A 27,740-nucleotide genomic window follows, 5' to 3' on the forward strand; every position below is an offset into this window, starting at 1 on the left:
AGATGTGTGTGTGTGTGTGTGTGTGTGTGTGTGTGTGTGTGTGTGTGTGCGCGCGCGCGCGCGCGCGGCAGGTGGAGGCCTGGTGGGTGCGGGGCAGGTGCGTGTGTGTGCGCGCGGATACGGGGCGGCGGGGGAGGGGGTTGCCGGGTGCGGGGTAGGAGGGTGCGCGGATGCCGGTAGGTGCGGCCAGGCGCGGCCGGCGGGAGAGCCTCGCTGCCGGGGCGGGGAGGGCGGGGCGGGCGGGCGCGGCCTGCAGCCGCCCGCGTCTTGCTGCGCGGCGCTCGCGCCTGGAAACAGGAGACTGCTGGGCCGGAAGCCCCGCCCGCGCGCGCGCCGCCTGTCCCCGCCCGGTGGAGCGGCTGCTGGCGCGGCGCGGCGCGGCTCGGCACGGCGGCGCCCGGGCGCAGGCGAGCGGGCGGAGCAGCGGACGGCGCCCAGGCCGCCCCACGCGCCGGGCTCGCGGCGGAGCGCGCCGGACTCGTCGGGGCCCGCGGCCGCCCGCGCCTTTCAATGGGCAGCTCGCACTTGCTCAACAAGGGCCTGCCGCTCGGTAAGGCCGCGCGCGCGCATTTCCGGCCGCGGGGGCGGGGCGGCGGGCGGGGCGGGCGGGCGCGCGCGGGCCCCGGCTTTGTGTGCGAGTGCGCGTGCGTGCCGGTATCCCGCGCGCCGCCGGGGGCGGGGCCGCGGAGGGTCGTGCGCGTGCGCGAGCGGCTGCGTGCGAGTGCGCGTGCGCCGGCGCCGCCGTCACGCCAGCCCCCGCCCGCCGCCGCCCGCGCAGGTGACACAAAGGGGCGCCGCGCCCGGCCCCTGACCCCCAGTCCCGGCCCTACAGCGCCGGTGGTGCGCCCTGGCGTCTAGACCCGGCGGACTCACGGCCCCTCGCGGGCCGGGCCGCTGCGTCCCGGCCCGCGTCCGTCCTGCCGGGACCGGGCCGGCCTCCTGGCGGTCGCGTGGCCTTGTCCCCTCTGGGCCCCCCGTGGCCTGGCCGTTGTCCCCGTTCCCCGACCTGGACGCGCCGGCGTGTGGAGCCGCCGTGGGTGGGCTCCCGGGGCGAGGCCGGGCGCGGACTGCGGCGCGGGGCTGCGTGTCTGCGTGTCTGCGGGCGCCGGGCTCCGGCCCTGCGCCCCGGGCGCGTTTGCTGGCCGCGTGCTGCCGCGGATGCCGGGCTCCTCCCTCGCTGCTGCTCATTCAGGCGGTTTTGGGGGCGCTTAGCTTTATGGCACGCTTCGTGCTGCCCTTTGAAGTTGTTTACTCGTTTTCTAAACGGGAATAAAATTAGAGCGCCCAGCTGGTGGGGAGGGCGGCTCTTCCTTCCCTGGGTGGCCCTCAGCCAGCAGCCTGGGGCGCGGGCTTCCCCAACCGAGCAGCCTGCGCGCTGCACTCACTCCTCTGTGCCAGTCTGTTCCACCGTAGTACGTCAAGAGGTGTGGACCCCATTCAGTTTGTCATAGGCACCTCTTTTCCCCTTTGCACTTACAAAGGTGTCAGAAACCAGGATCGTAGCAGGTGCTCTAGACAACCCAGCAGGGCCTTGCACCCCATTTTTGCCACTGGGGACCCTGGGTCTGGGGCTGTAGGGGAGCAGGGCAGCTTGGGGACACTCCTGGGTGGGTGCTGGTTTGGTCGCCGTCTCAGTGCCTGGTGCCCCCTGTTGAACCCAAGTGTAGGGGGCCATCTTGCAGTTCCCGGTCAACTCCAGCCTTCAGCCGCCGGGGCCTGGGGCCTTCTCTGGAGTGGGTCCAGCAGGGGAGGGGCCAGGCTGGGTGGGCCAGGGAGCTGCCCCTCCTCCTTCCCTCTGCCGTTGGAACCTTGGGGGCACTGGCTCCCTGAGGCCTGTGGGAGGGAGACTACAACCACACCTGAGCCAGGAGTTGGAGGCTAGATCTTTCTGTGGCTGGGTGCCCTGCCCGGCCCTCTGCCTGTGTGCGGAGAAATGAGGGCACCACCTCTGGGCATGCCCGGAAGGACAGCCTTGAAGCTGGCAGCGGCTTAAGCCGGGAACCTGGCCAGCGGCCAGACCCCTTTATGGTGATCATTTTCCCCGTGCTTTGTTTAGGACAGATTAACCTCTGGTTGGGGGAGGGGGGACCACTTGTCACCCAGAAGTGGAACAAGATTGGCTTTCTCTGGTTAGTCTGAATCGAGCAGTCAGAGGTGAAATCCTCACCCAGCTCCCACTTCTGGGGGTGGCTGGAGAATTAGGTCGCAAATGGGGGGATGGCCACATCCCCTTTTCCTACCTGGTTTCCCCTTTGCCAGGATCTGCCCTCTCCTTCAAGAGCAGTGACTTCATTTGTATAAAAATGTACACCAAAGAGTGCTCTGTAGCTGCTGGCCTCCAGCATGGCCGACATTTGAGGCACAGGGAGCGTTGCACACGCGCCCTGTGGGTCAGTGCAGGCCATCCACTCTTGGTGTGGGGTGGCATCCCCGAGGTTCTTAGGGGAGTGACCAGAGAGGACCAGGGCACAGACCTAGCCCTGGGGGCATTCCGGCCGAGCTCCTGCCGGGTGTGTGGTCTTGAGCTTGTCGTGTGCTCTGCTCGTGTGCGTCTGTCAGGTGGGGATGGCGGTGTGAGGCCACGTGGGATCGTGAGTGAGCACCTGTTAAGTGTTGGGGACGGGTCTAGGAGACAGGATGGGGCCAGGGCCAGGGTGAGGGGCGGGGCAGGACAGGCCTGGGGACAGAGCAGGGTCCTGGGGCAGTGCCGCCTTGTGCTGTGTGCCCGCCCTGCTGTCCCTGGATGTCAGCCTGGCGATGTGTGTGCTCTGGGGTTCACCTGTCCACCCTAGAGCTTCTGGACTGTGCCAAAGGGGGCCGTGGGGGGCCTGCTGGACCCCGGCTTTGGTCTGCTCCCCTCCCTGCGGCTCCCACTGGTGCCCGCTGTGTGTGCCGGCCCTGGAGCTCCACTTCCTGCAGGGGCCGGCCGTTGTGTTCCACGGTCGCTCCAGGGTTCTTCTCTGTCGGGTTTTGTCACCACCGCTGAGCGCGGGGTTTGGTTTGGGTGTCTCTGCGAGGCCTCTTGAGGGACGCGCGCTTGGGGCTGCATGTTTCCCGCCCCACGCACGTGTGTCCTGTTCAGCCTGTCTCGGGGTGTTGGTGCACCTCCAGCCTGTCCAGCTGTGGCGGGTTGCTCTCTGTTCTCTCCGTTTCTGAGAAATGGACGTGTGGCAGGGGTGACCCGTCTCCGCCCCTGTCCGTCCTCTCCCCTGACTGCATTTGGGGTTTCCTTCCTGCCTCTTTTCTTCAGCTCGAGGACACTTGGGGGTGGGGGGCTGGGGGCACGGAGCTGGGCCTGGGGCTGGTGTCGCCTGCCCTGCTGAGGTCCCGCTGACTGTCCTGGGGCAGGGCCCGGTTCTTGGCGCTCGGCCCGAGGGCCCCGTGTTCTGGGGAGCTGGAGCCACCCCTGTCTGGAACCTCAGGGCAGAGATGAACGACTGTCTGCAGGAGGAGGGTCCTCGGGTCCGGAGGCGGGTCTGGCCTTGGCTGCCCCCTAACCCGGTGGAAGCTGAAGATGGGCGGGGCTTCCTTTGGGCCAGCAGAACTGCCCGTGCCCGTGCCCTCGGGGCGTTGCCGGTCCAGTAGCCAGAGCACAGCTTGTGGCCGCCGCCCGGGGCTCCTGGGTGTGGAGGACCCGGTCAAAGGCTAGCGCGTCTCCTGGTTTCCCTCCGTTGGTGGCGTGAAGAAGGACCCGTGCGAGGCTCCGGGGGACGGGGGGGGGGGGGAGGCGTCTGGCCCCGGCACCGCCGTCTGTGGGGTGGGGGGTGTCCACACCTCACTCGCCTCTGGTCCCCAGACGGGACTTCACATCTCCTGTCACTGCCGTCCCCGGAAGCTCAGCTGCGGACGGGTCACGGGCCGGCACTGGCGTGGCGCCCTGGGGGAAGGGGTCCCTTATGTCCCTGTCAGCCCTGGAGCCCGGCCGTAGACGGGCTGGACGGCCGCCGTGGTACAAGAGCACTGTGCTCGGCGAGGTCGGGGGCGGGGTGGGGGTGGTGACAGCGTGGTAGGACTGGGAGCTGGGACGGTTGAGAGGAAATCCCAGCAGGTCTGGCGGGCGGGGGGCCGGGGTGGGGGGCCGAGGCGGCGCTTTCTGGACCCTCCCCAGGCGTGGATTCTGGCCTGTACGGAGGCTGCGGTGCCATCGACTTCCGTCTTCCTGTGTCTGTGACGTCCGTGCCCTGCAGCTTGGCCGGGTCTTGAAGGTGGTGGCACCGCGTGGGGTGTCCCCAAAGCAGTTGTCGGATGCCACGTGTGGAGGGGAGGGAAGGCCACCTTCCCTCCACTGCCAGCCAGCACCCTCTCTGCGACGGCGACCAGGTTCTCGTTTGTGGGATCCTGAAGCGTCACAAAGCCGCATAAAAGCACGAGAGAGGAGTATGTGGGACCGAGGCTCTTGGGGACAGGAGCGTGCCTCTGCCACGGTTTTAGTCCGCACTTGGGTGGTGGTCAGTGCCCTCGTGGGTTACGGTAAGTTAAGGGGGTGGCACAGCGTGTGCAGCTGACAGAGAGTCTGGCCGCTGAGGTCTGCGAGGCCACTCTGCCCCACGGCCCCGCGTCGCCCGAGGGAGCACCCCGGCCTGGTCTGCGCGGGCTCGGGTCCTGCCAGGCCAGACACAGTCCCGCTGTGGGAGCCGCCCTCCACTCAGCCCGCAGCCCTGCCCCGGGCAGCGTGGCCAGGCCTGGGGCCTCTGGACCAGGACAGCCCGAGGAGGCTGCCGTCCGGAGGGGGCTGTTCGCTGGCCGCGGGCAGCCTGCTGTGGCTGAGGGTCCGGCTCTGTGGAGGAGGAAGGAAGGGCTGGCGGGGCCTAGGCAGCACCGGAGGGTCTCGGGGGTCTGGGTCAGGGGCGCAGTGTCTCGGAGGCAGCATCTGGGACCAGGGGCCCGGCTGTGGCAGTGGGGAGACCTGGGGCCTGAGCGGGGGGGGGGGGGGTATGGGAAGACGGCTTAGTCTCTGAGGCTGGAGAAGCAGCTGGAGTCCTGGGAGTGTGTTGTGGGTGTAGAGCAGGAAGTGCTTGTCAGAGTTGGCGGGGAGGATGGGGAGGGCCCGGGGTCCCAGCTCAGGTGTGCTGCGCCCAGACTGGGCTAGGTTCTCCAGAAGCTGCTGTGGCTCGTCTGGAGAGGGCTGGACACCTCGGGTGTCCCCAGACCCCCGATCTCCCGAGAGTGACCCCCAGTGGAGAGCCGGGCCAAGGAGGCCAGGTCAAATCAAGCACAGCGGGGCTGGGGGTGGGGAGAGCAGGAGTGACTGCGGGGGGGGGGGGGGGGAGGCGGGGAGACAGGCCCCCAGAGCTCCACGCAGACACCCGTGGGAGGGGGTCTGGGGTGGGGGGTGACAGGCTCCTGGAGCTCCACGCAGACACCTGTGGAAGGGGCCCCTGGGACCTGTGGTCCCTTCTCCTGCCCCGTTTTCTTTCAGATGAGCTTTGAGACCAGCTTCAGACTTCAGGGCGAGTACGAGGACAGGACAGGGAGCGTGTGCACCCCTGCACGCAGCTGCCCCGTGCCGGTTGGGGGTGTTCCCGCCGAGGTGCTGGTGTCACAGCTGGAGTCCTGCCCGCCCCCCCCCCCCCCCAACCATGCTTTGTGCTGCGGCCTTGCTTACTGGCAACCGGCCGGCCAGCCTAGAACCGTGTGCCGACGAGCGTCGCGGCACCTGTGCTGGTGCTCACGCGTGCCTCTCCGCGGGGCCTGTGCCGTGTGGCGGCCAGCAGAGGCATCCGCCGCAGCTCAGCGGGCCCTCCGCCCCCCTGTGCCCCCCACTCCGGCCAGGGCTTCCTGAGTCACTAGCCGTGCCGACCGCTGCGTTTCCTCCACCGCCTTGCTGAGTTGCAGGGATGCAGATGCGCACCTGCGATCGTGGGGCCCGGTGTGGGTGCCGTCACCTCCCACTGCGGGCACCCAGCCCCCCAGAGCCACCGCCTCGGAGAGCGTAGCTCGTCACGTGCAGAGTAAAGCGGACGTGTGTGTCGGGCGGGCGCCGGAATCCACTCCCTCCCCGTGGGCTCACCGCCCGCCTGGCGCCCGTTAGGTGCCGAGGTGGGTGCCCGCAGATGCCCCTCTCCTGCTGACCCTGTAAGCCAGCCCGCATGTCGTCGGGAGTGGGACGTCGGGGCCGGGCGGGGACAGAAGGGAGCCCGGCAGTGTCGAGTACGGGGTCGGGCGGGCGCGGAAGCCCTGTGTCCCACGCTCCCAGACCCCCGTCGGGTCTCTGGGCCCCACCCCCGGTAGTCAGGCCCCGTCCCCTGGCGAGGGGCTCTCGGTACAAGAGCTGTTGCTGCCGTCTTGGAGCAGGGGACTCTCAGGAGCCTCCTGTGGGTCATCGTGGGATGGGCACCGGGAGGAAGGGGGTGGGGCGGAGGGACACGGGCAGGGCACCCACGGGGACCCTGGGGTCCACCCTGCTGGCCGTACTCTCTCCAGCTGTCCCTCGCCCACGGGGGCAGGAGGCCTGGCCTGGGGCTGCCGCGTGTAGGTGCCGGACACGCGTGTTTGGGGAGCTTGGGGCAGCGCGAGGTGGTCCGCCACGTAACTAACTGGCCGGAAGGCGGTTTTGCTGCGGAAGAGCGAACGATAACCGTGGACCGTCCAGAGGTTTCCTTGACTGGTGGACGTTTGGTTTCATTTCCCTGTTGAGGGGGAACGCCCCTTTCGCTGTTACGAAAGCTCAGCCCTCCTGATGGTCTCCCAGCCCCGCGGGGTCTGAGCCACGGGGGGCGTGTGGTGGGCGTGTGGCGGGGCGCCTGGAATTAGCGGCGGCGGGGACGTGCCGGTGCGTGCCAGCTGGCGCCCCTTCCCGGCGCGCGGGCCACTCTTGGGGTCGAGCGCCTGTGGCACCAGCACCAGGCGAACCCGCACGTGCCAGTGCGCACGCGTGCTAATGTTTTTCCGTTTTACGGTAAGGTCTTCCTAATTTCGTTGTTCATTTTTCGCGTTTTATTTTGTCTTTTTTTTTTTTCAAGTTTATTTACTTGTTTTGAGAGACAGAGAGCTTGTGTGCATGGGGGAGGGGCAGGGAGAGAGGCAGAGAGAATCCCAGGCAGGGTCCGTGCTGCAGCCCAGAGGCCAGTGCTGAGCTCGAACTCCCAAACTGTGAGATCATGACCTGAGCCGAAATCAAGAGTTGGTGCTGAACCGACTGAGCCGTCCAGGCTCCCCGCATTTTGTCTTTTTTAATGAGCATTTTTTAGTTTTTGTGATTTTATCATTTATGGCAAAACTGAATTCTAGACAATTGATTACACGGCAAAACTGCTCGAGAAAAGGTACTTCAGCGAGGAGAGCAGACACAGTTCGGGACCCCAGTGACCCTGGCCCTGTCCTTACTGCCGGCCCGCAAGGAACCTCTCCCCACCGTGTGTCCTCCCCAGTCCTTTGCTGCACCCTCTCTCCCACCTCTGTGTCCTTGTGGCTCTCTGTAGTTGTTCTGAGCAGTGAGATCACTTAGGGGGGCTTCTCTCTGGCATTTTCTAGAAACCAGGTGGAGATGGTATTTTCACAACTCGAATGCCCCCCGGCACCAGCCTAGAAGCTTCCTGTAGTCGTACGGCCTTGTTATTCTCTCCCGCACTGGACTTGGCTTCTTCTGCTGCTGGACTTGGGTCACCCTCCCCGGCCCCAGGCACCAGGCACTGAGACCCGTGGGGCACCGGGGCAGGCGGGAGCCAGGTTGGCCTTCATGGGTGTGTGGCCCGAGCCTGAAGTCACCACCCATCTGCACGTGGGGCCTGACTCGGGCTGGCCTTTGAGCCCCACGCCGGCTGGTGCTTCCCTGGGTGGGGCTCACACCTCTGCCCGTAGTGAGGTGGCCCGGAAACACACCCCGACCCCTTGAGGCTGCTCGAGGGTTTCTGAACCCAGGTCAGGTTTGGCAAAGCCACGCTTCCCTCTGAAATCATTTTCACAGCAGAGGTTAGCAGTGGGCACGGGAGAATCCAGGGCGTGACGCCAGAGTGCCTGAGGCGTCTGGCTCAGCTCCCCAGGGGTGCAAGGGCACTCCGGACCCGTGCGTACAGGGCGTGTGGCCCTGGGCCCCTCGGAGGACGTGCAGGCGTGCGGAAACACCGTCTGCCGAGGGCCACGCCGACCAGGGAGGATCCGGCCGGAGACACCCTGGATGCTTTCAGGATTTAGGGGGAAGACTGAAGAAAGCCTAGTGACTGCACGGTTGGCTGTGGCCTGTTCCAGCCCCCCTTCCCCTGCACTCGCTGACTGTGCGGGGCGAGGCAGGGCAGACAGGGCGACCCCACTTGGCCAGGGAACGTGGGGATCCCGTGAGGCCTGGGAAGTGGCGCTTCTTCTGGGGCCAGTCGGGGCACTCACCACCAGGGAGGCGCAGAAGTCCTGGGGAGGCCAGGCCAGCCAGACTCGAGGGCTCTGATTCAGCTGTCCTTGGTGGACACCTGTGTCCTTGGCAGCCAGCTTGCCGCCCCTGGCCCAGACACCTCAGGCCCGCTGCTGGCCCCCTGCTGGCCCCCTGCTCGCCTTCTGAAGGTCAAGGTCGAGGGTGAGGCTTGCCTCCCGGGGAGGCGGGGCGGGGCGGGGCTGGCCTGGGTCTGGCCTTGCTGCTACCTCCTGCACCAGCCCTAGACTCCCGCACACACAGGGCCGCCCCCGCTCCCCTGCCACCACGTGTCCCAGGGTTGCTGCAGGCTGGGTCCTGCCCGGTCGAGCCCAGTCGGCAAAGGTTCGGGTTGTAAGGCACATCCTCGCTCGGGGGCGGGGACAGAGGATATGGGTCAGAGGTCACACCTGCACAGACTAAAGGTGAGCAGACCCGGGAGGTGCTGTGGTCGAGCGTGGCCTTCTGGCACAGCCTAGGCTCGCGGGTCAGGACCACAGGGCACCTGCCTTGGTGCAGAAGTGGCGGTCACAGCCGGAGTCTGGCAAGGGTGAGAGCCACATGGGTCCCATGAGCCGCAGGTACGTCCCTGCTGTGGCCGGTCTGCCCGATATCCCTGTGGCCGGCATCGGGCGGGGGACGAGTGCATCCGGTCCCTGCTCCGTGCTGGCCTCCCGAGGTGCCATCTGATCCCAAGGTTGACACCGGTGGTGTCGCGGGTCCCGGCCACCATGGCTCCCGGCCAGGCCTCGGGGCCACCCTGGCACACTGTCCCCATGCTGAGAGCAGGGGTCCTGAGCATCCGTGCTCAGTCCCAGCTCTTGGCACGTCCTCAGCCCGACCGTACAGGTGTGTGACCAGGAGTGTGTCCTCAGTGTCCTGTCGGGGGGTGGGGGGGCCGTGCCTGAGTCGATGCCGGTGCCCGGGATGTGGCCTGTGGGGACTGGCAGAGGGGGCCTGGGGGACAGCCCCCGCCTGGGTCCTGTGTGGTGCAGGACAGAGGTGTCTGTGTCCCGGTCTGCATCCTGCGGTCCCCCTCTCGGTGGCCCCCTCAGAAGTCCACTCTCCCTGCACAGTCACAGAGGCCCAGGAGGCCGTTGGGAGCACGAGACAGAGGTTTGCAGGACTGGCGGCAGACCAGCCCCCAGGGCCCCGGCCTCGCACCTCGCGGACACTGGTAGCGCCTGGGGCGGGGTTCCCACGTGCCAGGAGGACCTTCAGGGTAAGCAGCGCGGCTCCTGGCTCTGGGCGGTCCCGGCCTGGCAGCCGCGGGCACAGGATCAAGGATGCAGTGTGGAATTTCCGGCGTCTGGGAGTCCTAGTTGGCTCTCGACGGTATTTTAACGTGTCTCTTGTGTTTAATTTTTAGTCAGACTTTGACCCCGGCGCAGGCTTCAGTGGTGGCCAAGAATCAGGAGCCTAAGAGCTTTGGTTCGAGACAATTAAAGACGTGGGATGAGGATCCGGTGACAGGACGCGGTTCTGCCGGGGGATTCTGAAGATAAAACGCTTTGAAAAGTCGAATTCATGGTCGTGGAAGCTGAGCCCATATTAAGAAATGTCAGGTTGGTCGGGGCTCCCGGAGTGTGAAGCAGCTGGAAACCAGGCCCTCTGCGACCGCGGTCACCCTGTCCGTTCGGCACGTGCGGCGGGTCAGGACAGCCTCAGTGAGGCCCCGCGTGCGGTGGAGCGAGGGGGTTCCTCGGGGGGCCCAGCCCCCCCCCCCCCCCGCCACGCCTCCCCAGGGCAGGTGGGCCAGGCCACAGGTCGATGCTGGGTTTGTTCTGGTCGTCCGCCCGCGAGCTCGGTCCCGGGTTGGGGAGTTGCCGCAGAAACCCAAGGCCTGTTCCGGTGCTGGCTGCGTGGTCGGGAGGCCGGGGCCTCCCTGGGTGAGGGGGCGTCGTCCGGTCGGGGGTCCCGACGCTGCGTCTGGGCAGCCCTGCGGACTGGGCCTGCTCTCCAGCGGGCGGCGCCCTGGCATCGGCGGTGTCCGGGCCCGCAGGGGGGCCTTACAGCCTCAGAGCTCAGCTCGCGGGGGTGACGCCGGTCCGTGCTCGTCAGGAGTTAGAGCTGAGGGACTCTGACGGCGGGCGTCTTCCAGGTCACTCGAGAACGGCGGCGATAAGCCTCCGCTGGTAAAGTCAGTCTTCTAAGTGAGATCACCGTCCCAGCACGGCTGGAGACGTGAGCGCCGTCGGTGCGCGCAGCTCCGGGCCGTCTGGAAACCGCGCCTGTGCCGGGCCCCCCGGGGGCGGGAATCGCACCGCTCGCGGGGCAGGGAGGGAGGCAGCAGAAATGGGGTTCTGGCCCTGCAGACCCCGCTCTGAGCCACCCGCTGGGGCCGCCGCGTCCAGGCGGCTCGCGTAGGCGGCGCACTGGGGCCGTGGGCCTTCCCCGGGGCGAGTCTTCGTGAGGCCGTGGGGTGCGCGGGGCTGGTCCCGTCGCCTGGGAGGCCCTCCTGGATGAGGCGTAGTCCCCTCCTGTGTGGAAGGAGCGTCTGGCGATTCTGAGTCCCCCGCCGGGCAAGGTGGGGGCTCTGACCGCATCGCGGAGGTTTCACCCCTCCCCCGCCCCGCACGGTCCCTGCTCTTCAAATCTGCCAGCGGAAGCGGTCCCTTCAGGGCTTCTGGGTAGCCACGCTGCCGCCAGAGGCGGAAAAGAACGGATGCCATCACGAGGCCTGTGGCGCTGCGTCTGCGTGTCCCGGGGTCACAGTGGTGAAGACCGCGGCTGCCCCGGCGCCTCCTCGTGTGTCTGCAGCCCTGAGCCCCGTGGGGTGGTGACCGTCGGCGGGGTCCCTGCTCACTCGGGCGTCAGTGAGCTGTAGCAGACACTGGTTTGCTTCTCCCGGTGGCTCATAACCCTGGTTTGGCAAAGTCCAGACGAGCACACGTGGGACCTCTCGGGGCCAGCGCCGGGCTGCGGATGGTGGCGGGTGGCAGGGGGCTCGAGGTCTCAGCCGGGGCCGCCGCTGTGCTGAGCGTCCACTCCTGTCTCCGCAGGCGTCCGACCCCCGATCATGAACGGGCCCATGCACCCCCGGCCCCTGGTAGCGCTGCTCGACGGCCGGGACTGCACGGTGGAGATGCCCATCCTGAAGGACGTGGCCACGGTGGCCTTCTGTGACGCACAGTCCACGCAGGAGATCCACGAGAAGGTAACGGCGCGGGGTGCTCGGGGGAGCGAGGAGGGCAGGAGGGTCCCTCAGGCGTGAGCCTCAGCGGCTCCCGGGCCACCAAGACACGTGCGGCCATCGTCACCCCACCCTGTCGGAGGCGGAGACGGCTACTGCTTGGCATCTCGAGCCGTTGCCATTGCGACCAGATGTTCCCAGAAAGCAGATCCGGGGGCCGCGGACATGGCAGACAGGACTGGGGGCCGGTGAGCTGCGTCATCCTGGTCCCACATTGGTCACCTGGGGCGTCCCGGGCTGGCGGCCAAGCATTTAGGCCTGGGGTGTCTGCTTCTGGACGTGGCTCCTGGAGGGCCTGCTGCGGGCAGCCCAGCCCCGGGTCTGGGTTGGGGCCCTGGTGACAGGATGGACGGGACGAAGCCGCCGTCCTCACGCCGCCCGCCACCCCCACATTGCCCCACGCGTCCGTGTCAAGCCTTGATCTGGGCTGCCGGCGACCCCACGCCGCTGCGCCTTGGGGGCCCGGCAGAGGCAACGGACAGTCCCCTGTAGGTGATGGCCCTGTCGGCCAAGCCACGTCCCTCCCAGCAGCCGTTTTCTGCTGCGTGTCCGTCACAGAACTCGAGGGCCCGGGCAGACAGCCCCCGCCCACACAGAGAGAGAACCCATGGCTGTGGAAGAAAACCCACAGGGGCCAGGACGCCGAGGGTGGGGCTGAGCGTGTGCGCTGCTGATAGAAACCTCAGGAACCTGGTGGGCCGGTGGGGGGGGGCAGGAGCGCCGTGACCAAGTGACGGCCCGCCACCGTCCAGGGCTGGCGGAGTGCCGCCCGCTGTGGGGCGCTCGCGGAGCAGCCCCTCTGGAGGAGGCACATGCTGCGACACCCCCACAGTGACCCCCCCCCCCCCGGTGTTTATGCCAGAGGAGAGACCCTCCCGTCCCGACGGTCGGCGAGTTCGGCAGCGCCGGGGCAAGGCGCATGGGGGCTCGGGTGCCCAGGCGAGGAACACGGGGCCGAGCGGGGCTCTGCCCACGTGACGGTCTGGCCTGTGGCCCGCCCAGGTGCTGGCCACTTCAGTCACCACCGGGCGGAACCATGTGGCCGCGCACACCCGTGCGTGTGGAACGATGGAGCTGGGAGGGCGATTGTGAACCTTTTGCTGTTCCAGACTAAAACTTTTAGTTCATTTTTTTACTTAAGAAATTTTTTTTCAGTTTTATTTTAGAGAGAGTGTGCACATGCAGGCGGGGAGGGGCAGAGAGAGACAGAGAGAGAGGGAGGGAGGGAGAATCCCAAGCAGGCTCCATGCTGTAAACACAGAGCCCGACGTGGGGCTCAAACACACAACCCTGAGGTCAAGGCCTGAGCCGAGTCGAGAGCCGGACGCTTAACTGACTGAGCCACCCAGGCGCCCCCAAAGCATTTCGCTGAAAACTACCACCCGTATAGGGCATGAAAGAGACCTACAGATAGAAATGTTTAAAAACCATAAGCGATAGTAAAAGCAAGTTCTACCAATAAATTTGAACACTAACCCAAAACGTGTTTTCTTTTAAAATTGTAATTTATCAAAACTATCTTGATAAGTTAACGTAAAACCCAGATAAGCAAGTCAGACACCCGGGGAGGGGCAGTGAGGGGCCTCAGCTCCATTCCGCCCCACGCCCAGCAGACAGACAGACGTTGCCAGACGGCTCGGGAAGACAGGACGACGGGTACTCGCAGAGAAAAACGGCCTGTGATTCACGCTTTGGGTAGAAGAGAGCGTTGGGACCCGGCCAGTCAGAGCCTCAGCGAGACCTACGGGGCACCTGCTTGTGCAGCCGGCGGCTCCCGGCGGGAAGGCGGCACCCGAGAACTCGAATGCGCGCTTGGAAATCAAACACACGAGTGGAAAAATTTTAATAGAAAGCTTGGAAGACACAGCCAAGGGGAGCCTGAAGGAGAGGTGGAAGAGGCGAGGCCAGAGGAGAGCCTTGCAGACCCAAGGGCTCTCGGCCGGGCGCGCCCGCCTAGCTGCCACCCTCGGGAGCCTCCCACTACCCGGCGGAAACACACCTCCTTCCCCAGGCTTTGCTGCCGGGCATAGCCCGGGGACTAAGTCCAACCAGGAAGAGGTGACAGGCCTTGTGTGCAGAGCCGCCTTCCCTCTCTGTGGGCCGGAAACCACGTGTGATGGCTGGGGCCTGGGCAGCCACCTGGGAGTGGCAGAGCCACCAGACGGGAGCCCTGGACCCTGATGGCTGTGGAGCTGACACAGGGCCCCGGGACCACCTATCTGAGGGCTTTGGCTTGGGAGGGAAACGGCTTCTCTTCCACATCACCGTGGATCAGGGAGTTAGTTGTACCTGCTTGTAACCAGCTGGATGTCGGATGTTACCTGAGGGTTACGGAGGAGAGACTGAACGCGTCACCGGATGTGATGAAGAAACCTTCCAGAGCTAACTGGAGACTCTGGCTCTCCTGCCGCGAACCCAGGACAAGTGTTGGGGGCCCGCGGGATGCTTTGCTGTTCAAGTGGCAGATCCCGCCACCAGCCCAACTTTGGGCACCTTAACGCTTCTGGGAAAACCAGTTTCCAACCCAGGGTTGCACGTTGTCAGACCGCAGAGGCAGGGGCGTTTCTCAGTTACTCTTGGAAGCTCCTTAAAGAGCGGCACCTGCAAAGTAGAGGGGCAGTCCGGGGGGGACGGGGTGGGGGGGGGCACGGCAGGTGGGAAGGTGCCATCAGCCGGCCTGGAGCAGGAAGTCCCTGAGGGGCATTTCTGGGAAAGTGGGGCACCTGTAGGCAGCGTGGGGACGTGTCAAGGAAGACGGCAAGGGCACAGGAAAAGTGTTTCGAGAGCCCTGGTCAAAAGCGAGGCTCCTGGTCCCCGGAGGGAGGTACCGGGGCCGCGCGAGAAGTGAGGGGGATGTCCAGGCAAATGCCGAGGCGGTCTATGCAGCGAGTAGTGCGTGGCGGGAGGTGGCTTTCGGGCGGGAGTGTCCCAGCGACTCTGAGCAGACAGTAGGGCTGTGTTGGTGCCCGCTGAGAGGCCCCGGGGAAGCGGGGAGCATTCGGGAAGTGAGCCCAGGTACCCCCGGGGCAGCCTCCCAGGTGAACGGCCACGCGTGTGCACGTGTCCTGACAAAAGTAGGGGGGCTTCTGGAGGGGCTGACCTTCCCGTCCTGAGGTCAGCACAGAAGTGGCCATGCTGAGTTCTGTGGAAAACGGGGCCGTGCAACAGAAAAGGTCGCTGCAGTCATGTGGCGGAAGAAAAGACAAGAGTGACAAATGGGTGGGTGTCTGCTGGACCCGAGACGGCTCACGCTGCCCTCCTCCAAGCGACAGGGACAAGACAAGTCCCGGCGGATGGGGGGCGGCGGAGGGTGCGTTTGGGCAAAGACAGCGCCGGGAAGCAGGTGACACTGTCCCCGCCCCACGTTAGCCCGGCCCTGGCTGCACCCAGGAAGCATCAGGAGGGGTGAGGCGCCACGCCTGCTCAGCGGTGGCCGTGGCCACGGCCGGCTTTGGTGGTGCCTTGGCAGTTCTGTGAAAACCTGTCCCCTCTGGGCCTGCACGTGGCCCTTTGTCACAGGGAAACATCCCGTGACAACCATATCAAAGTGTGCTGGGGGCACCGTGTCACTGGCCTGCTTTTCTGAGCCCCAGCCTCACAAAATGAGTCACACCTTTGTGTGGACGCAGAAAGTAAGTAAACCTGAAGTCCCGGGAAGCTTGCGCATGGTGCACGTGTGTGTGTGTGTGTGTGTGTGTGTAAAGGAAGCGAGCGAGGCCTCCCCTCCGGGATGCAGGGAGGGGGCGTCGTGGACCCCGCCAGTGCCTCCCAGCACACATCTTCCCAGCCAGCCGTTTGCCGCTCCCCTTCTGCGTGGTGCCCAGCGAGTGCCCCTCAGACCCTGCTGCTGCTGTGAGCACCCCGGGGCCCCTGGGCTGAGTTCATCCTGCAAGGCGGGCCCCACGTACCCGTTCGGGGGCTAAAAACACGGTTCAGGCAGTAGCCTGGCCACACGGCTGGTGGAGGGGGATGTGAGTTGCCGGTGTCCGACTTACGGAGACAGACGTCCCCTCTGGGAGGTCGGTGTGGCACCTGGGGGTATCCCAGCCCCTTCGCGGTCACGAGAGGGAATGCGAGGGACCTCCAGGGCGCGTGGGCCTGGGGGCCGGGTGGAGCGGTGCGGTGGTCCTGGCCTGTGCCCGTCTGCACGGAGCTGCCGCGGCAGCGGGCTCTCCCCCCGCGGCTGGGCGGGGCCTCCCTGGCAGGGCCAGGGGCGGGTGGCCGCTGAGGACTGCAGCTTCCTGTTCTGAGAACTTCACCTGGTACTGCGTGGTTAAAATAGGCTCAGTGGAGAAAGGATTAAGACGTGAAAAAATTTACCAAGAAACCTATGTGGGCAGGTCACGCCGAGAAGTGCAAATTAGGACTGAAACGACGGGTGTCCCTCCCACGTAGCATTTTACACCCCGGACTGCCCGGCGCTGCGGGCTCGGTGCCGGTGCGGGGGTCGTAACCGCCAGGTGCGGCCGGAGCGGCGCCCGGAGCCCGGAAGTGGCCTCTCCAGCGGACCCACTGGTTTGCACTGCTAGCGACTTCTCTCAAGGCAGTCGTGGGTTTTACTGCAGCCAACAGTGGTCGTAACCCAGATGCCCCAACAGTAGGGAACGTCAGATCCTGGATCGTCGGTGTTGGGATGTAGCTCAGGACAGTGAAGGTCACGATTTGAAGACTTGCCTGCCGTGGCTAAATGCTCAAGATAGAAAGCCCGCCGCCTGCACGCACGCAAGCCTCTCCACCTGTCCGCAGCTGAGCCTTGCTCTTCTCTGCAAGAGGCCCGCATGTGTCCAGCTGCCCCGGCCGGAGACCCCGTCTCCCTCGGGAGCTCCCGTCCACAGTCCGTGTGTCCCTGAGCCCAGCAGGGCTGCTCCTCCTGGCGCTGGCTTGCACGCACCTGGATCCCCAGTTCCGCTGCACGCCCGTGTCTGCCCACAGTGGGCACCGGCAGATCTGTCCCCTCGCCCCCACCCCTGCTGCCATGGCCATCCACATCTCCGGTCGGTGCGGCACAGCAGCCAGAGGACTCTTCCCAGGGTCTCGTTGGCCAAGGTCTGCCCTCTTGCCTCCGCCCCACAGCCCCGCGTCCACTTCCCAGCCACCCTCCTCATGCGCTCCTAGTTAACCCTGTGTCCCCTAAGCACTCGCTGCTGCTCCCCTGTCACACATGGGTCCTCGCTTCCCTCTCACACCAGGGCCAGTCGAGGTGCCAGAAGTCTGTGCCTGTGCAGCCTGGACCTCCTTCCAGGAGTCCAGGGGCAGGAGTCAGGATGTGGGCAGTGACCCATCCCATTTGTTCACACGTCAGCCTGGCACATCCTTGCCTCTAGGAGCTGAAATTCCTAGGATCTTCGGTGCAAGGAGCAGGAGCAGGGGCCCACAGCACCCTCAAGTCCGGGCCAGCCAGAGCTCACAGGACCAGGGACCCAGGCCGCCTCTGTCCTGCCTCTCCGTCATCTCTCCCTTGGCCCTTTTGGTGTGGTCCCCTACGGCCATGTCCCCCTGGCCACCTCAGCCGGCAGGAGAAGGGAGGCCATGCCAGCCTGAGGGAGTTGTCTGTATTTTGGGTTGCCATCTGTCCAGTGGAGGAAGGGACTGAGACAGGGCGGTCAGCAGCTTCACTGTGCCCCGCACCCCACACGGGACACCTGTTCTACTCCACTGCCCACATCAGCCCGGAGTCTAGGCCGTCCTGGGTGCGGTCCCCCTCAGCTCATGCCTGGTGCCTGGCCGTCCAGCAGCCTGTGCACAGCCCACTGCTGGCCTCACTCGTCCTGGGGACTCCAGGTCAGCAGAGCCTGTGGTTGGCCTCCCTCCCCATGCAGGAGACCCAGAGTCAGCACAGGAAGCTCAGTCTGGGGGAGGACAGGGTGGCATGGTGCTGGAAGTCCCCAGTAGCCAGCGCATTTTTTTGAATTGGAGGTGTCTTGATTATAAAGCTCACGGCTATACCCTGTTAGGGTCCCTGAACTATGACATGCCCTGGATTACACCGCGTGTCTGGAGCATCGCCGGCCCAGAGATGGGACCTTGCGGCTCTTCCGCTGACGTCCGGCTCTTGCCACCACAGCCCTTTAAGGCCGTGCTCGCGGCCCTGGGGCGCGGTCCTGCTGCCCTCCTGGACCTGGGCCAAGCCCCCCAGAAACCAGGCGTCCCAGCCTCCTGTGTGGCTGCTGGGCACCCTGGGGGCTTCCAAGCGGGGTGCCGTGCACGCTGGGGGCAACGCTACAGCGGCATGGGGTGTGGTCTGCACAGGCGCCGCTGAGTGAGGCGGGGCTTGGTCCGCAGGGAATGGGCCCCGCGTGGGGTGTGGGCGTGGTCCGCGCGGGCCTGCCCCCTCGTGGGGTGTGGGCGTGGTCTGCACGGGCGCCGCCGAGTGAGGCGGGGCTTGGTCGGCAGGGACCAGGCCCCTCGGGTGTGGGCGTGGCCTGCGCAGCGGCTCTGAGCGCTGTCTTCAGGGCTTATCCCCACCGTGGAGAGCTCCACGCTTGCGCGGGCCCTGTGGGCGGGGCCGTGGGTGGAGCCCTAACTTTGGGGAGGGCCGCCCCCTTTGGGCGGTTTTGCAAGCGGAGTGGGGCATCAGCCCGTGTCATCTAAACTCTGGGGAGGGAGGACACCGATATGCACCTGGGGCCTCACGCAAGGCAGCCCAGGCCACACACAGGAGGACCCCGCCAGGGCAGGCGTCCAGGGCTGTCCCGGAGAGCCATGGCCATCTCCCCGGGAGGCCCGTGCTGGCTGCGGCTGCCCTGAATGCCCTGGGCCGCTTGCCGGCCAGCGGGAGCTGCAGGTACAGGGGCAGACCTCGCCCACCTGAGTACCTGGAGAGGCGGGGCCCGTGCTGCCTGCGTGCAGGGTGAGGGCGCGGCCCCCAGCGTCCCGTGCTGGCCCGGCAGCGGACGCCATCCGAGGGGCACGTCGCAGCCCCGCCGGCCCAGCCTTCCGCACAGCCGTCCTCCCTACGCGGGGGAAACGTCCTTTACCCGCAGTTGTTTATGGTCGTGGGGCCCCACGTGCGCCTCTGCCACGATGATTTGTAGCTTCCTCGTGGGGTCGCTCCGGTCCTGGTAGCAATTTGTCACGGCGGCCCTGCAGCTTTCCGCCACCCCCCACCCACCTCCGCAGGGTCTGGGGGTTTCGGATGCTCTGTGTCCTCCCAACGCCCAGCTTCCTCTGTCTGTTTTACTGTCTGGTGCCCACAGGTAAGGTCAGCCCGCTCCCCGTACACTGCGTTCTCCTGGGCCTGCAGTTCATGGGGCGGGGCGGGCCCTGGACTCCCAGGTGAGACTGAGCAGAGTTAGCAGGGCCACACTGTGGTGACCTCAAATGTCACCTCAGCGGCTTCTGGCCTGAGAAGGCCGCAGTGCACAGAGGAGAGAACAGCGGGAAGCCCCTTGGACTGTCCCAGCCTGGGGCCAGGCTGGGGGTGGGGTGTTCCCCTCCCCCCACCCAGGGTGTCTGGGCTGGTTTGGGGGCAGCAGGCAGACCGGGGGCCCAGGTGGGGCCGGCATGTGACTGGCGGACGCCCTCCCTCTCGGCAGGTGCTGAATGAGGCGGTGGGGGCGCTGATGTACCACACCATCACGCTGACCAGGGAGGACCTGGAGAAGTTCAAAGCTCTTCGTATCATTGTTCGGATCGGCAGTGGTTTCGACAACATCGACATCAAGTCAGCTGGGGACTTAGGTAGGGCGCTTCCGGGCTCTTCCTTTGCAGCTTTCGTGTGTCCTTCCCTGGGCTGGATTTCGTCACATCTGGTTTTGTCTGTGGGTTTTGCTTTACACCAAGAGTCCCCTGCAGCTGCCTGTTTGGCTGGAGGTGACTCATGAGCCTGCTTTTGGGGTGCAGAGCCCCGGCCACTGGTCAAAGCAGCTTCCTCAGAAAGCCACGCGAGAGCACGTGTCCTCTGGCTCGTGGCCAGTGTGCGTTCTGATCTTGCCTCCCCGTGTGTCTGCACCGGCCTCGTGGCCTCATCCAGCCAGGTCGTGCCTGGCCAGGGCCTGCGGTCAGAGGCAGTGCCCCCGGTGCCTGGTTGTGCCTGTCCTTTCCTCCGGGATGCAGCTGAAGGAACTTGTCAGAACGTTCCGGCATCTCTGCCTGCCGCAGAGTCGTGGTGGGGTTTGCGTCACGCGTCCTGGAGTTTACTGTGCTCCTGTGGGCACGCTCATGCCCACCACCGGCTCACCTGGCCGAGCCCTCCCGCCCTGTTGTCACCTGCCCCCAAGCAGCATGCATGCCCAGGAGCGTCGCACCGTGGCCTGGGGGCTCCTTGGAGGCTCTGTCCCTGTGCACGGAGTCTGGCCTCACTCTGTTCCCCCGCCAGGGACAGTCAGAGCCGAGCCCTGTGCTTACCTTTCAAAGCCTGGCAGGTGGGCACTCGGAAGTCCCAGGACCTGGTCTGCTCTCCCAGGCAGCAGTTTTGGTCCCAGGTCTAGGGGACACTGTGGCTTGGGCCCCCCTGTCCCCCACCAGCTCTCGCATTTCATGGTGGGCTGAGTTGTTTCTGGAATCCACCCTGGGCCCGTCCTGCAGCCCTGCCGGTGTGTTTGGCATCATCCTGGCATTTGGGGGAGCTCGAGGAGCTGCTCATCCGTTCACCAGGCGCCTCTAGAAGGTCAGGTGGCCAGCAATCTGGGCGAGGTAGATGCCTGCCGTGTCCCGTCCCGTCTGCCGCTGGACCTACAGGCAGCTTCTCCACGTGGCACGTAACCAGGGTCTGCCTCCTAGCCTCCCAGGATGGCCCGGGGACGCTCCTCTGGCCTCGCGTGAGGGAAGGGCCACGACTGGCTTCGGTGACCGCGCGTGCGTATCTGTTCCCAGGCATCGCGGTCTGCAACGTGCCGGCGGCGTCTGTCGAGGAGACGGCCGACTCCACCCTGTGCCACATCCTCAACCTGTACCGCAGGACCACCTGGCTGCACCAGGCGCTGCGGGAAGGCACACGGGTCCAGAGCGTTGAGCAGATCCGGGAAGTGGCTTCCGGAGCGGCCAGGATCCGTGGGGAGACCTTGGGCATCATAGGACTAGGTGAGTTAGTCTGCGTCCTTGCTCCTTGTGTTGGCCCGGCTGACCACGAGGCCGGGGCTTGGCTGTGCTGCCGGCCGGTCCCCCCCCCAACGCTGGACGGTCCCCCCGACCTGAGGGCGACTTTCCCCATGCAGGGCGGTTTCCAGGCTGGAGACAGCGTGGGGCTGATCCTCCCAGGAACAGCAGGTGTGGGTCACACGTACGCCAACATGGTTGCCCATGGGGTCGCACACAAACGCACGCCCACCACACTCAGACACGCTCACCCTGTCCCCGCTCCGACCACGGCTAAGTGGACGTGGCCTTCAGGTGAGGGCCAGGTGGCCCTTAACCCTGCTGTGGGTGGAGGGAGGTGGTTTACCTGCCACGCAGGCAGCTGTCCGGGGTCCGTGATGTCCCTCTTCTCTTTCTTGTTTGCGACCCATTTCCCTACCCAAACTCGGGCTCCACCCACCTGGGAGGCCAGCATGGACGGGACCCCCTTGTCATGCTGCCTCCTGAGCTTCCTCTGGTTGGCCCGCATGGCCTCCCCGCCCCACAGAGGCAGCGCTGTGTGCAGTGTGGGGCAGTGCCACAGGGACGTCTGGGTATTGTCGATCGTGAGGACGCACCTGTGTCAGGGCAGGTCAGGGTCGTCCGTGAGACACAGGCCTGTCTCCTCCGGCACAAATCGCCGTCCTGCTGAGATGGGCATGTGGACACCAGGACCGGTCCCCATGAGTGTCTCCCCCCTGCTGCCCCCACTGTTGTGAAGGCAGGGACGGCACCCTTCACCTGGGGCCCCAGGCGTGGGGTTTGTTGAAGGAGGATGGATGGGCAGCCAGTGTGCCTGGCCAGGTCGATTTGGGGGCTGCATGATCTCGTTCGGCAGTGCTGTCGAGAGACTGTGACCTGGTGGGGCCGGGTGGGCCGAGTCTGACTTGGCAGAGGTGACCCGAGCGGCCCTTGCCCCGGCCCCCACTCGGGGGACTGTCTGAATGGCTCTCCGGGTGTCTGGGCGTGTGTCCAGCCCCACCTACCAGGCAGCGGGTGCCCTGTGGCTGAGTTACCTGGCCTCGTGGCACCGTGGGCAGCTGTTTGGGTGCGGCCGGCAGGACTGTTCTGCCCTGGTCTCACCTGGGGTCCTGGGGGTCCCGTCCCTCGGGCAGTCACCCTTCAGCAGGCAGGTGCGGGACCCCGCCCCCACCACGGTGGCCTCAGGGAGTGTGGGCTGTTTCTCCCCTACTCGCTTTCCTCATGGGCGTCCCCCTGCCCTGGGCCGGCCGGGGACTCCAGAGGGGCCCTGCGGTGCCGTGCGGGGTGTCCCCTGGCCTGCGGCACCGCTCCCTGAGACGTTGGGACCGTGGCCGGGCTATCCTGGGCCTGGCTGCCCGGTGGCCCCACTGTGGCCAGGTCAGGGCTCCCTCCTGGGGTCCCGGAGTTAGTGGCTCCGAGCCCCTCTGGTCTCCCTCCTCCAGATGCAGGGGCCACCCCTCTGGTGCTGCGGCCCTCACCCTGTGCCTTCCCCAGGGACCCCCTCCAGCCCCTGCCCTCCTCCCTGAACGCCCCGTCTTTAGCGTCTGGGAGCAGATGCCTGGGGGCGGACAGGGCCGTGCTCCCCACAGCGAGCGGCCCCGGGCACAGGGGAGACTGAGGCGGTGTGGGGGGTCGCTCAGCCTGCGGCCCCGGTGACGCCGAGTCTCGCCCTGCCAGGTCGCGTGGGGCAGGCGGTGGCACTTCGGGCCAAGGCCTTCGGCTTCAACGTGCTGTTCTACGACCCCTACCTGTCAGACGGCACGGAGCGGGCGCTGGGGCTGCAGCGGGTGAGCACCCTACAGGACCTGCTGTTCCACAGCGACTGCGTCAGCCTGCACTGCGGCCTCAACGAGCACAACCACCACCTCATCAACGACTTCACCGTCAAGCAGGTGGGCGCCCGCCACCCTCGTGCCCGTGCTCCTGGGGGAAGGGGAGAGCGAGGGTCGGGGCCCGGGGGAGGGCGAGGGTCGGGCCTGGGTGCCAGGGGTAGGGCGAGGGTCGGAGCCCATGTTTCCAGGGTCCTGAGGAAGGGCAAGTGTTGGGGCCCGGGGTCCTGGGGTCCTGGGGGAGGGCAAGGATCGGGGCCTGGGTGCCAGGGGCCTGGGGGAGGGTGAGGGTCAGGGCCCGTGTTCCCAGGATCCTGGGGAAGGGTGATGGTCGGGGCCTGGGGTCCTGGGGGAGGGCGAGGGTAGGGCCTGGGTGCCGGGGGCCCGGGGGAGGGCGAAGGTCGGGGCCCGTGTTCCCAGGGTCCTGGGGAAGGGCAAGGGTCGGGGCCTGGGGTCCTGGGGGAGGGCGAGCGTCGGGGCCTGGGTGCCGGGGGCCCGGGGGAGGGTGAGGGTCGGGGCCCGTGTTCCCAGGATCCTGGGGAAGGGCGATGGTCGGGGCCTGGGATCCTGGGGGAGGGTGAGGGTCGGGGCCTGGGTGCCGGGGGCCTGGGGGAGGGCGAGCGTCGGGGCCTGGGTTCCCGGTGGGTGGATTCCTGGCGGGAGACTCACTTGCTAGGGAGTCATCCACACAGGCAGGCCTGTCTTCTGAGTCCCTGGTCCTGTCATCCCCACGTGTAGGGCAGACGCCAAGCCCAGGGGTTTTGCGTTCTCCCGCGCCGTCTGCCTGTGCCACATGCCTCAGTACCGTGTCTGCAGGGCGAAGCGTCCCTGGGGGCCGGGGGTGCCCGGACAGTGGCCATGAGGCACACGGTGTCACCAGGGTTTCAGAACTGCCCTGGGTCAGGCCGGCGCTCGAGCTAGTGGCTGCCTCTCCCGGGCCAGGCCTTTAGAGTGCTTAGGCATGTGCCTGTGTGTGCGTGCCTACGCGCACGTGCCTGTGTGTGGGATTTTCTGTGTCCACTGCTCTGTCCGCCTTGCAAGTGTGTGCATGTATTTTTTGGGGGGGGGTTCACCCCTGCTGCCTTCCCCAGGCCCTGCAGTCCTGTGGGGAAGGCCGGGCACCTGGGGCTCCTCTCTGTCTCCAGCTGGTGGGTTTGGAGGGGGGAGGGAGGGGGCACAGGCATGGCCCTGGGGTACGTCCCTGAGAACCAGGTGAGAAACCGGGCCAGAGCCCCCCTGACCTGACGGCTGGCCGTGCGAGCTTGGCGGGGCTGGTTTAGTTGGTGTGAACTCAGGGTCGTGGGAACCCTTCACCTCAGAGCAGGGTGGAGCCCCTCACCTTGGAGCAGTGGAGGGGGGCGTCTTCAGGGCACCACAAGGTCCTGAAACCCCATCTTCCAGGTGTGTGCAGGGCTAGGAGCTCGGGCCACACCGTGTCCTGGATGCATCAGGTCCTTGCCAGGCACCACATGCAGCCGGGGGGCTGGGGCAGGGCCCACACAGACCCCAAGCCCTCTGCCGGCCCGAGAGAGCTCCTGCTGGGCTGGGTGGGAAGAGGCCAAGTGCGAGGTCCCAGAGCCGGCCCCTCTGTGCCCCCTGGTCCTTGAGGCCCTTCCCCTGGGTGGGCGGGGCAAGGCAAGTGGAGAGGCCTCCGTGTTGATCATGTCGATTTGCTCCTGCTGTCCTTTGTGTCCCCCAGATGCGACAAGGCGCCTTCCTGGTGAACACAGCCCGGGGCGGGCTGGTCGACGAGAAGGCGCTGGCCCAGGCCCTGAAGGAGGGGCGGATCCGGGGCGCAGCCCTGGACGTGCACGAGTCGGAGCCGTTCAGGTGCCTCCTGGCGACACCCTGGGTGGTCCTTGGACAGCACGTCTCCCAACCGGGTCCCCACCCAGCCTCACGCCCCACGCTGGCCGCTGGCCGGAGTGGTGCTGGGCCTGCCACCACGCGTAGTCTCCAGGCCCCAGCCGAGGGTCCAAGGACACGGCGTCCTTGGGCTTGGTGTCCAGCCTGAGCTACTGCTCCAGGCGGGCTTGCCCCTGGGGCCCGGCCGGGTCTCAGTGGGCGTGTGACTGGTGCTGTAGGTGGGGAAGGGGAGGGCTCGGACCCGTGCTCCATGCCGAGCGCTTCGGGGTGCCACGTCAGTGGGTTTGCCCAGGTGCACGAGGCAGCTGACCCTCGTGTGGCCGCGTCTGTAGAGGCCCCGCACCGAGAAGCCGTTCTGGGTCGGCAGCTAGCCCCTGGTTTGTCAGCTTTGCCGGGAGGGCCTGGAGGCCCTGCGGCTCTGGGGACCAGCGCCCTCGCCTGCAGGGAGGGCGGGGGCAGCGTCCCCGCTGCTGTCAGGGGCCCGTGGGCAGGTTTGACCATCTTCGGGTCCCCTGGTCTGACACAGGGGTGAAGTGTGGGTCCAGGCAGGGTCAGGCACCCCCCACACTACCCTGACCTGCTCTGTGCCATTCGTAGCTTTAGCCAGGGCCCCCTGAAGGATGCGCCTAACCTGATCTGCACCCCCCACGCGGCCTGGTACAGCGAACAGGCCTCCATCGAGATGCGGGAGGAGGCGGCCCGGGAGATCCGGAGAGCCATCACAGGTGAGGGCTGCGGGCAGACCCTGGTGCGGCCCCTTCGGAGGCCTGAACCGCTGGGCCGCCAGAGGGACCTCTGCTCCCCGCCACTCGGGGCCGCGGAGCTGAGACGGACCTGCGCCAGGGCGGGTCCACACCCTTCCGCACAGGCCCCCAAGTGCAGAAGTCGGCACTCGGCTTCCACACGGTGCTCCCCACACAGCCCTCGGGTCCTCCTCGCACAGCACGTTGACGATGCCCGGTCTCTGTCGCCCGTGTGGGAATTCGGCACGCGTGTCCTCCCTCACCCCGCGTTTAAAAGTCTGGCTGTGCTTGTGAACCTGGGCTGGGCCTTTGCTGCCCTCCAAAATCCCTAGCCCCGGCAGAGAGCTAAGGGCACCGCTCGGTGCGGGGGGCTCCCTGAGCTGCGAGGTGACCCTACCCAGGACCGGCGCCTGCTGGGCCTGAGGGGAGGGAGGGACCCCGAGCCCCTGGGTCCTCGCTGCAGCCGCCGCACACGCACTGCCCTTCCTCCCCCCGCCGCATTTCCCAGGCCGGATCCCCGACAGCCTGAAGAACTGTGTCAATAAGGATCACCTGACAGCGGCCACCCACTGGGCCAGCATGGACCCGGCTGTGGTGCACCCCGAGCTCAACGGGGCCGCCTACAGGTGAGCGGGGGGCGGGGACACAACACTTCCGTGATGACTGCGGGTGGGGCAGGGGCGTGGGGGGCCCCCAGGCCTGGACGTGCATGCTGGCCTGGGCCCCAGTGGAGCAGAAGGGCAGGGCGCGGGAGACCGAGCTGGATGGCCTTTCTGGCCTGGAGGCGCCAGACACGTGGGCAGAGGCCACCCTGGAATCGGGAGCGAGGGGAGGAGTCGGGGCGGGGAGGGGTCCTGCTAGGCGGGGCCTTTGGGAGCCGCCCCCGCTTCGCTGGCCCTGCGCTGTGGGATCTGCAGCCGAGGGAGGGACCTCGCCCAGGCCCCGCCCCCCATCCCTGCTGCGAGCTTCACCTGCGGTCCTCCCCCCCAGCAGGTACCCGCCGGGCGTGGTGGGCGTGGCCCCCAGCGGCATCCCAACCGCCGTCGAAGGCATCGTCCCCAGCGCCATGTCCCTGTCCCACGGCCTGCCCCCCGTGTCCCACCCGCCCCACGCCCCTTCTCCCGGCCAAACCGTCAAGCCCGAGGCAGATAGAGACCACGCGAGTGACCAGTTGTAGCCCGGGCGGAGCTCTGCAGCCTTGGCGCCCTCGGACGGGTGGTGGCGGAGGCGGCGTCTGCGAGGCCACAGCGCTCCAGAGACTGTCCGGGCGCCGCGCGGGCGAGAGGCCGCTCCGCACTCCCCGCGTCAGCCGTAGTCGTCCTTCCCCGAGGGCCAGCCGCTGTCCTGTGTTCTTTGCGTCCTCGTTAAGCAAAAGAAGTTTAGTAGTTAATTCTATCATGAATGTTCTTGTCCGTGTACAGTCTTTAGAACATCACAAAGGATCGGTTTGCTTAGCTGTCTACGGGAGAGAGCCCGAGGGGCCGTGCTCCGCAGGCCGGGCTGAGGCTGCGGCCCGAACACACCCGCGACCAGGCAGTTGGGCAAACTTCTCAGGACAACGACTCCTTCCCGTTTTTCTTTCTACGCCACACAGTGCATTGTTTTTTCTACCTGCTTGTCTTATTTTTAGAATAATTTAGAGAAACAAAACAGAGGCTGTTTTTCCTCATTTTGGCATGAACCCCCTTGTTCCAAACGAAGATGGCGTTGTAAGTGGCTCGGAGAGAAGAGGAGGGTGTGGCGCACAGCGCGCTCCGGCCGTCGGCACCGGTCCCGGGACGTGAGGGCGCAGCGCCCTGGCCTGCGCGGGTGCCGTCCTGCTGACGTGGTAGGCTAGCAATATTTTGGTTAAAATCATGTTTGTGACTGTAACCATTTGTATGAATTATTTTAAAGAAATAAAAACCCCAGAAAGAGCCGGCAGGCCCAGCGTCTGTTTTGGTGGCTTTGCCTCGCGGGGACACTGGCGGCTCTCGGCCCTGGGGAGCCCCGGGGTGGGGGGGGGGGCGGTGGTCCTTGTTGGGGGGGCCGGGGGTGCAGGCGGACAAGGCCCCCTCCCTCCCGCGTGCCCCTCCCCCGGGCCGGCCTGTGACCTGGGACAAGGGCAGACGCCGTGACCTCTGCAGACACAAATTGCACGGGCGTGGCAGGGACCTGTGGTTCCGTGCTCTCTCGGAAACGTGCAGAGCGGCGCTTTCCTGGCCGTAGCTCGGGGCAAACAGGGTCATCCACGTCGCAGCCGCGGGCTCTCGCCGGCTCCCCTGGGAGCTTGCGGGCACCCTCGGCCCCCCACACCCCTGCCTTGCACCGGCCGCCGGTCTGCTAGATGGGGGCCCCGGGAGCGGGAATGGGGCCTCCCCCAGCCTGGCATCCCCCTCCCGACCCGAGCCACCACGGCAGCACCCAGGGTCACGTCACGATTCGGTTTTGTGCCTCCTGGAGCTCATCCTTCAGCGGTCTTTCCAGCGTGGATCTTCGGAGGGGACACAGTCTGCGGGTGCCTGTGAGGAACTTCTGGGGAAACGCTTTGGCTTTGCCCACACTTGATGAGGTGCTGGCTGCGACAGGATTCCGGGTTGGGAGCTGCGCGACCCCGCCTGCACACACGCCCTTCCGTGGTCTTCTGGCCTCCGGCCTGGACAGCTGGTGTCCTAGCCGGGCCCCTCCACAGTGGGGCGTGATCTGCCCAACCAGAGCTCATCACGCTTCCCAAACTGGTGCATTTACATCTT

At 66.5% G+C, this 27,740-nt stretch overlaps 1 protein-coding gene across 3 annotated transcripts; it reads left to right on the top strand.

The window, feature by feature from the left end:
- The first annotated feature begins 450 nt into the window (after positions 1 to 450).
- CTBP1 (C-terminal binding protein 1) lies at positions 451 to 26,926 on the top strand. Of its 3 annotated transcripts, none has more exons than XM_047094195.1 (10): positions 451 to 550; positions 9,711 to 9,906; positions 11,344 to 11,498; positions 19,070 to 19,214; positions 20,349 to 20,555; positions 22,248 to 22,462; positions 24,099 to 24,229; positions 24,863 to 24,990; positions 25,517 to 25,634; positions 25,999 to 26,926. In XM_047094195.1, exons 2-10 carry the CDS (start codon positions 9,900 to 9,902, stop codon positions 26,183 to 26,185), a joined length of 1,293 nt encoding a protein of 430 aa, XP_046950151.1. In that variant the 5' UTR covers positions 451 to 550; positions 9,711 to 9,899; the 3' UTR covers positions 26,186 to 26,926. The 3 variants fall into 3 exon arrangements, with proteins under 3 accessions (XP_046950151.1, XP_046950154.1, XP_046950152.1); XM_047094198.1 differs by having other exon boundaries at positions 26,002 to 26,926; XM_047094196.1 differs by lacking the exon at positions 451 to 550 and adding an exon at positions 9,355 to 9,563.
- The last annotated feature ends 814 nt before the right edge of the window (positions 26,927 to 27,740 follow it).

The sequence above is a fragment of the Lynx rufus genome, unplaced genomic scaffold (assembly GCF_022079265.1).
Source record: "Lynx rufus isolate CCGP_SWC_20201006 ecotype Redwood Valley unplaced genomic scaffold, mLynRuf1.p SCAF_38, whole genome shotgun sequence".
NCBI lineage: Eukaryota > Metazoa > Chordata > Mammalia > Carnivora > Felidae > Lynx > Lynx rufus.

What these genes read in the sequence shown, in the direction of transcription:
- CTBP1 (XM_047094195.1), top strand. An exon ending in CTTGGGCATCATAGGACTAG is followed by an intron (nt 20,556 to 22,247) that starts GTGAGTTAGTCT and finishes TCGCCCTGCCAG; the next exon opens with GTCGCGTGGGGCAGGCGGTG. An exon ending in CACGAGTCGGAGCCGTTCAG is followed by an intron (nt 24,230 to 24,862) that starts GTGCCTCCTGGC and finishes TGCCATTCGTAG; the next exon opens with CTTTAGCCAGGGCCCCCTGA.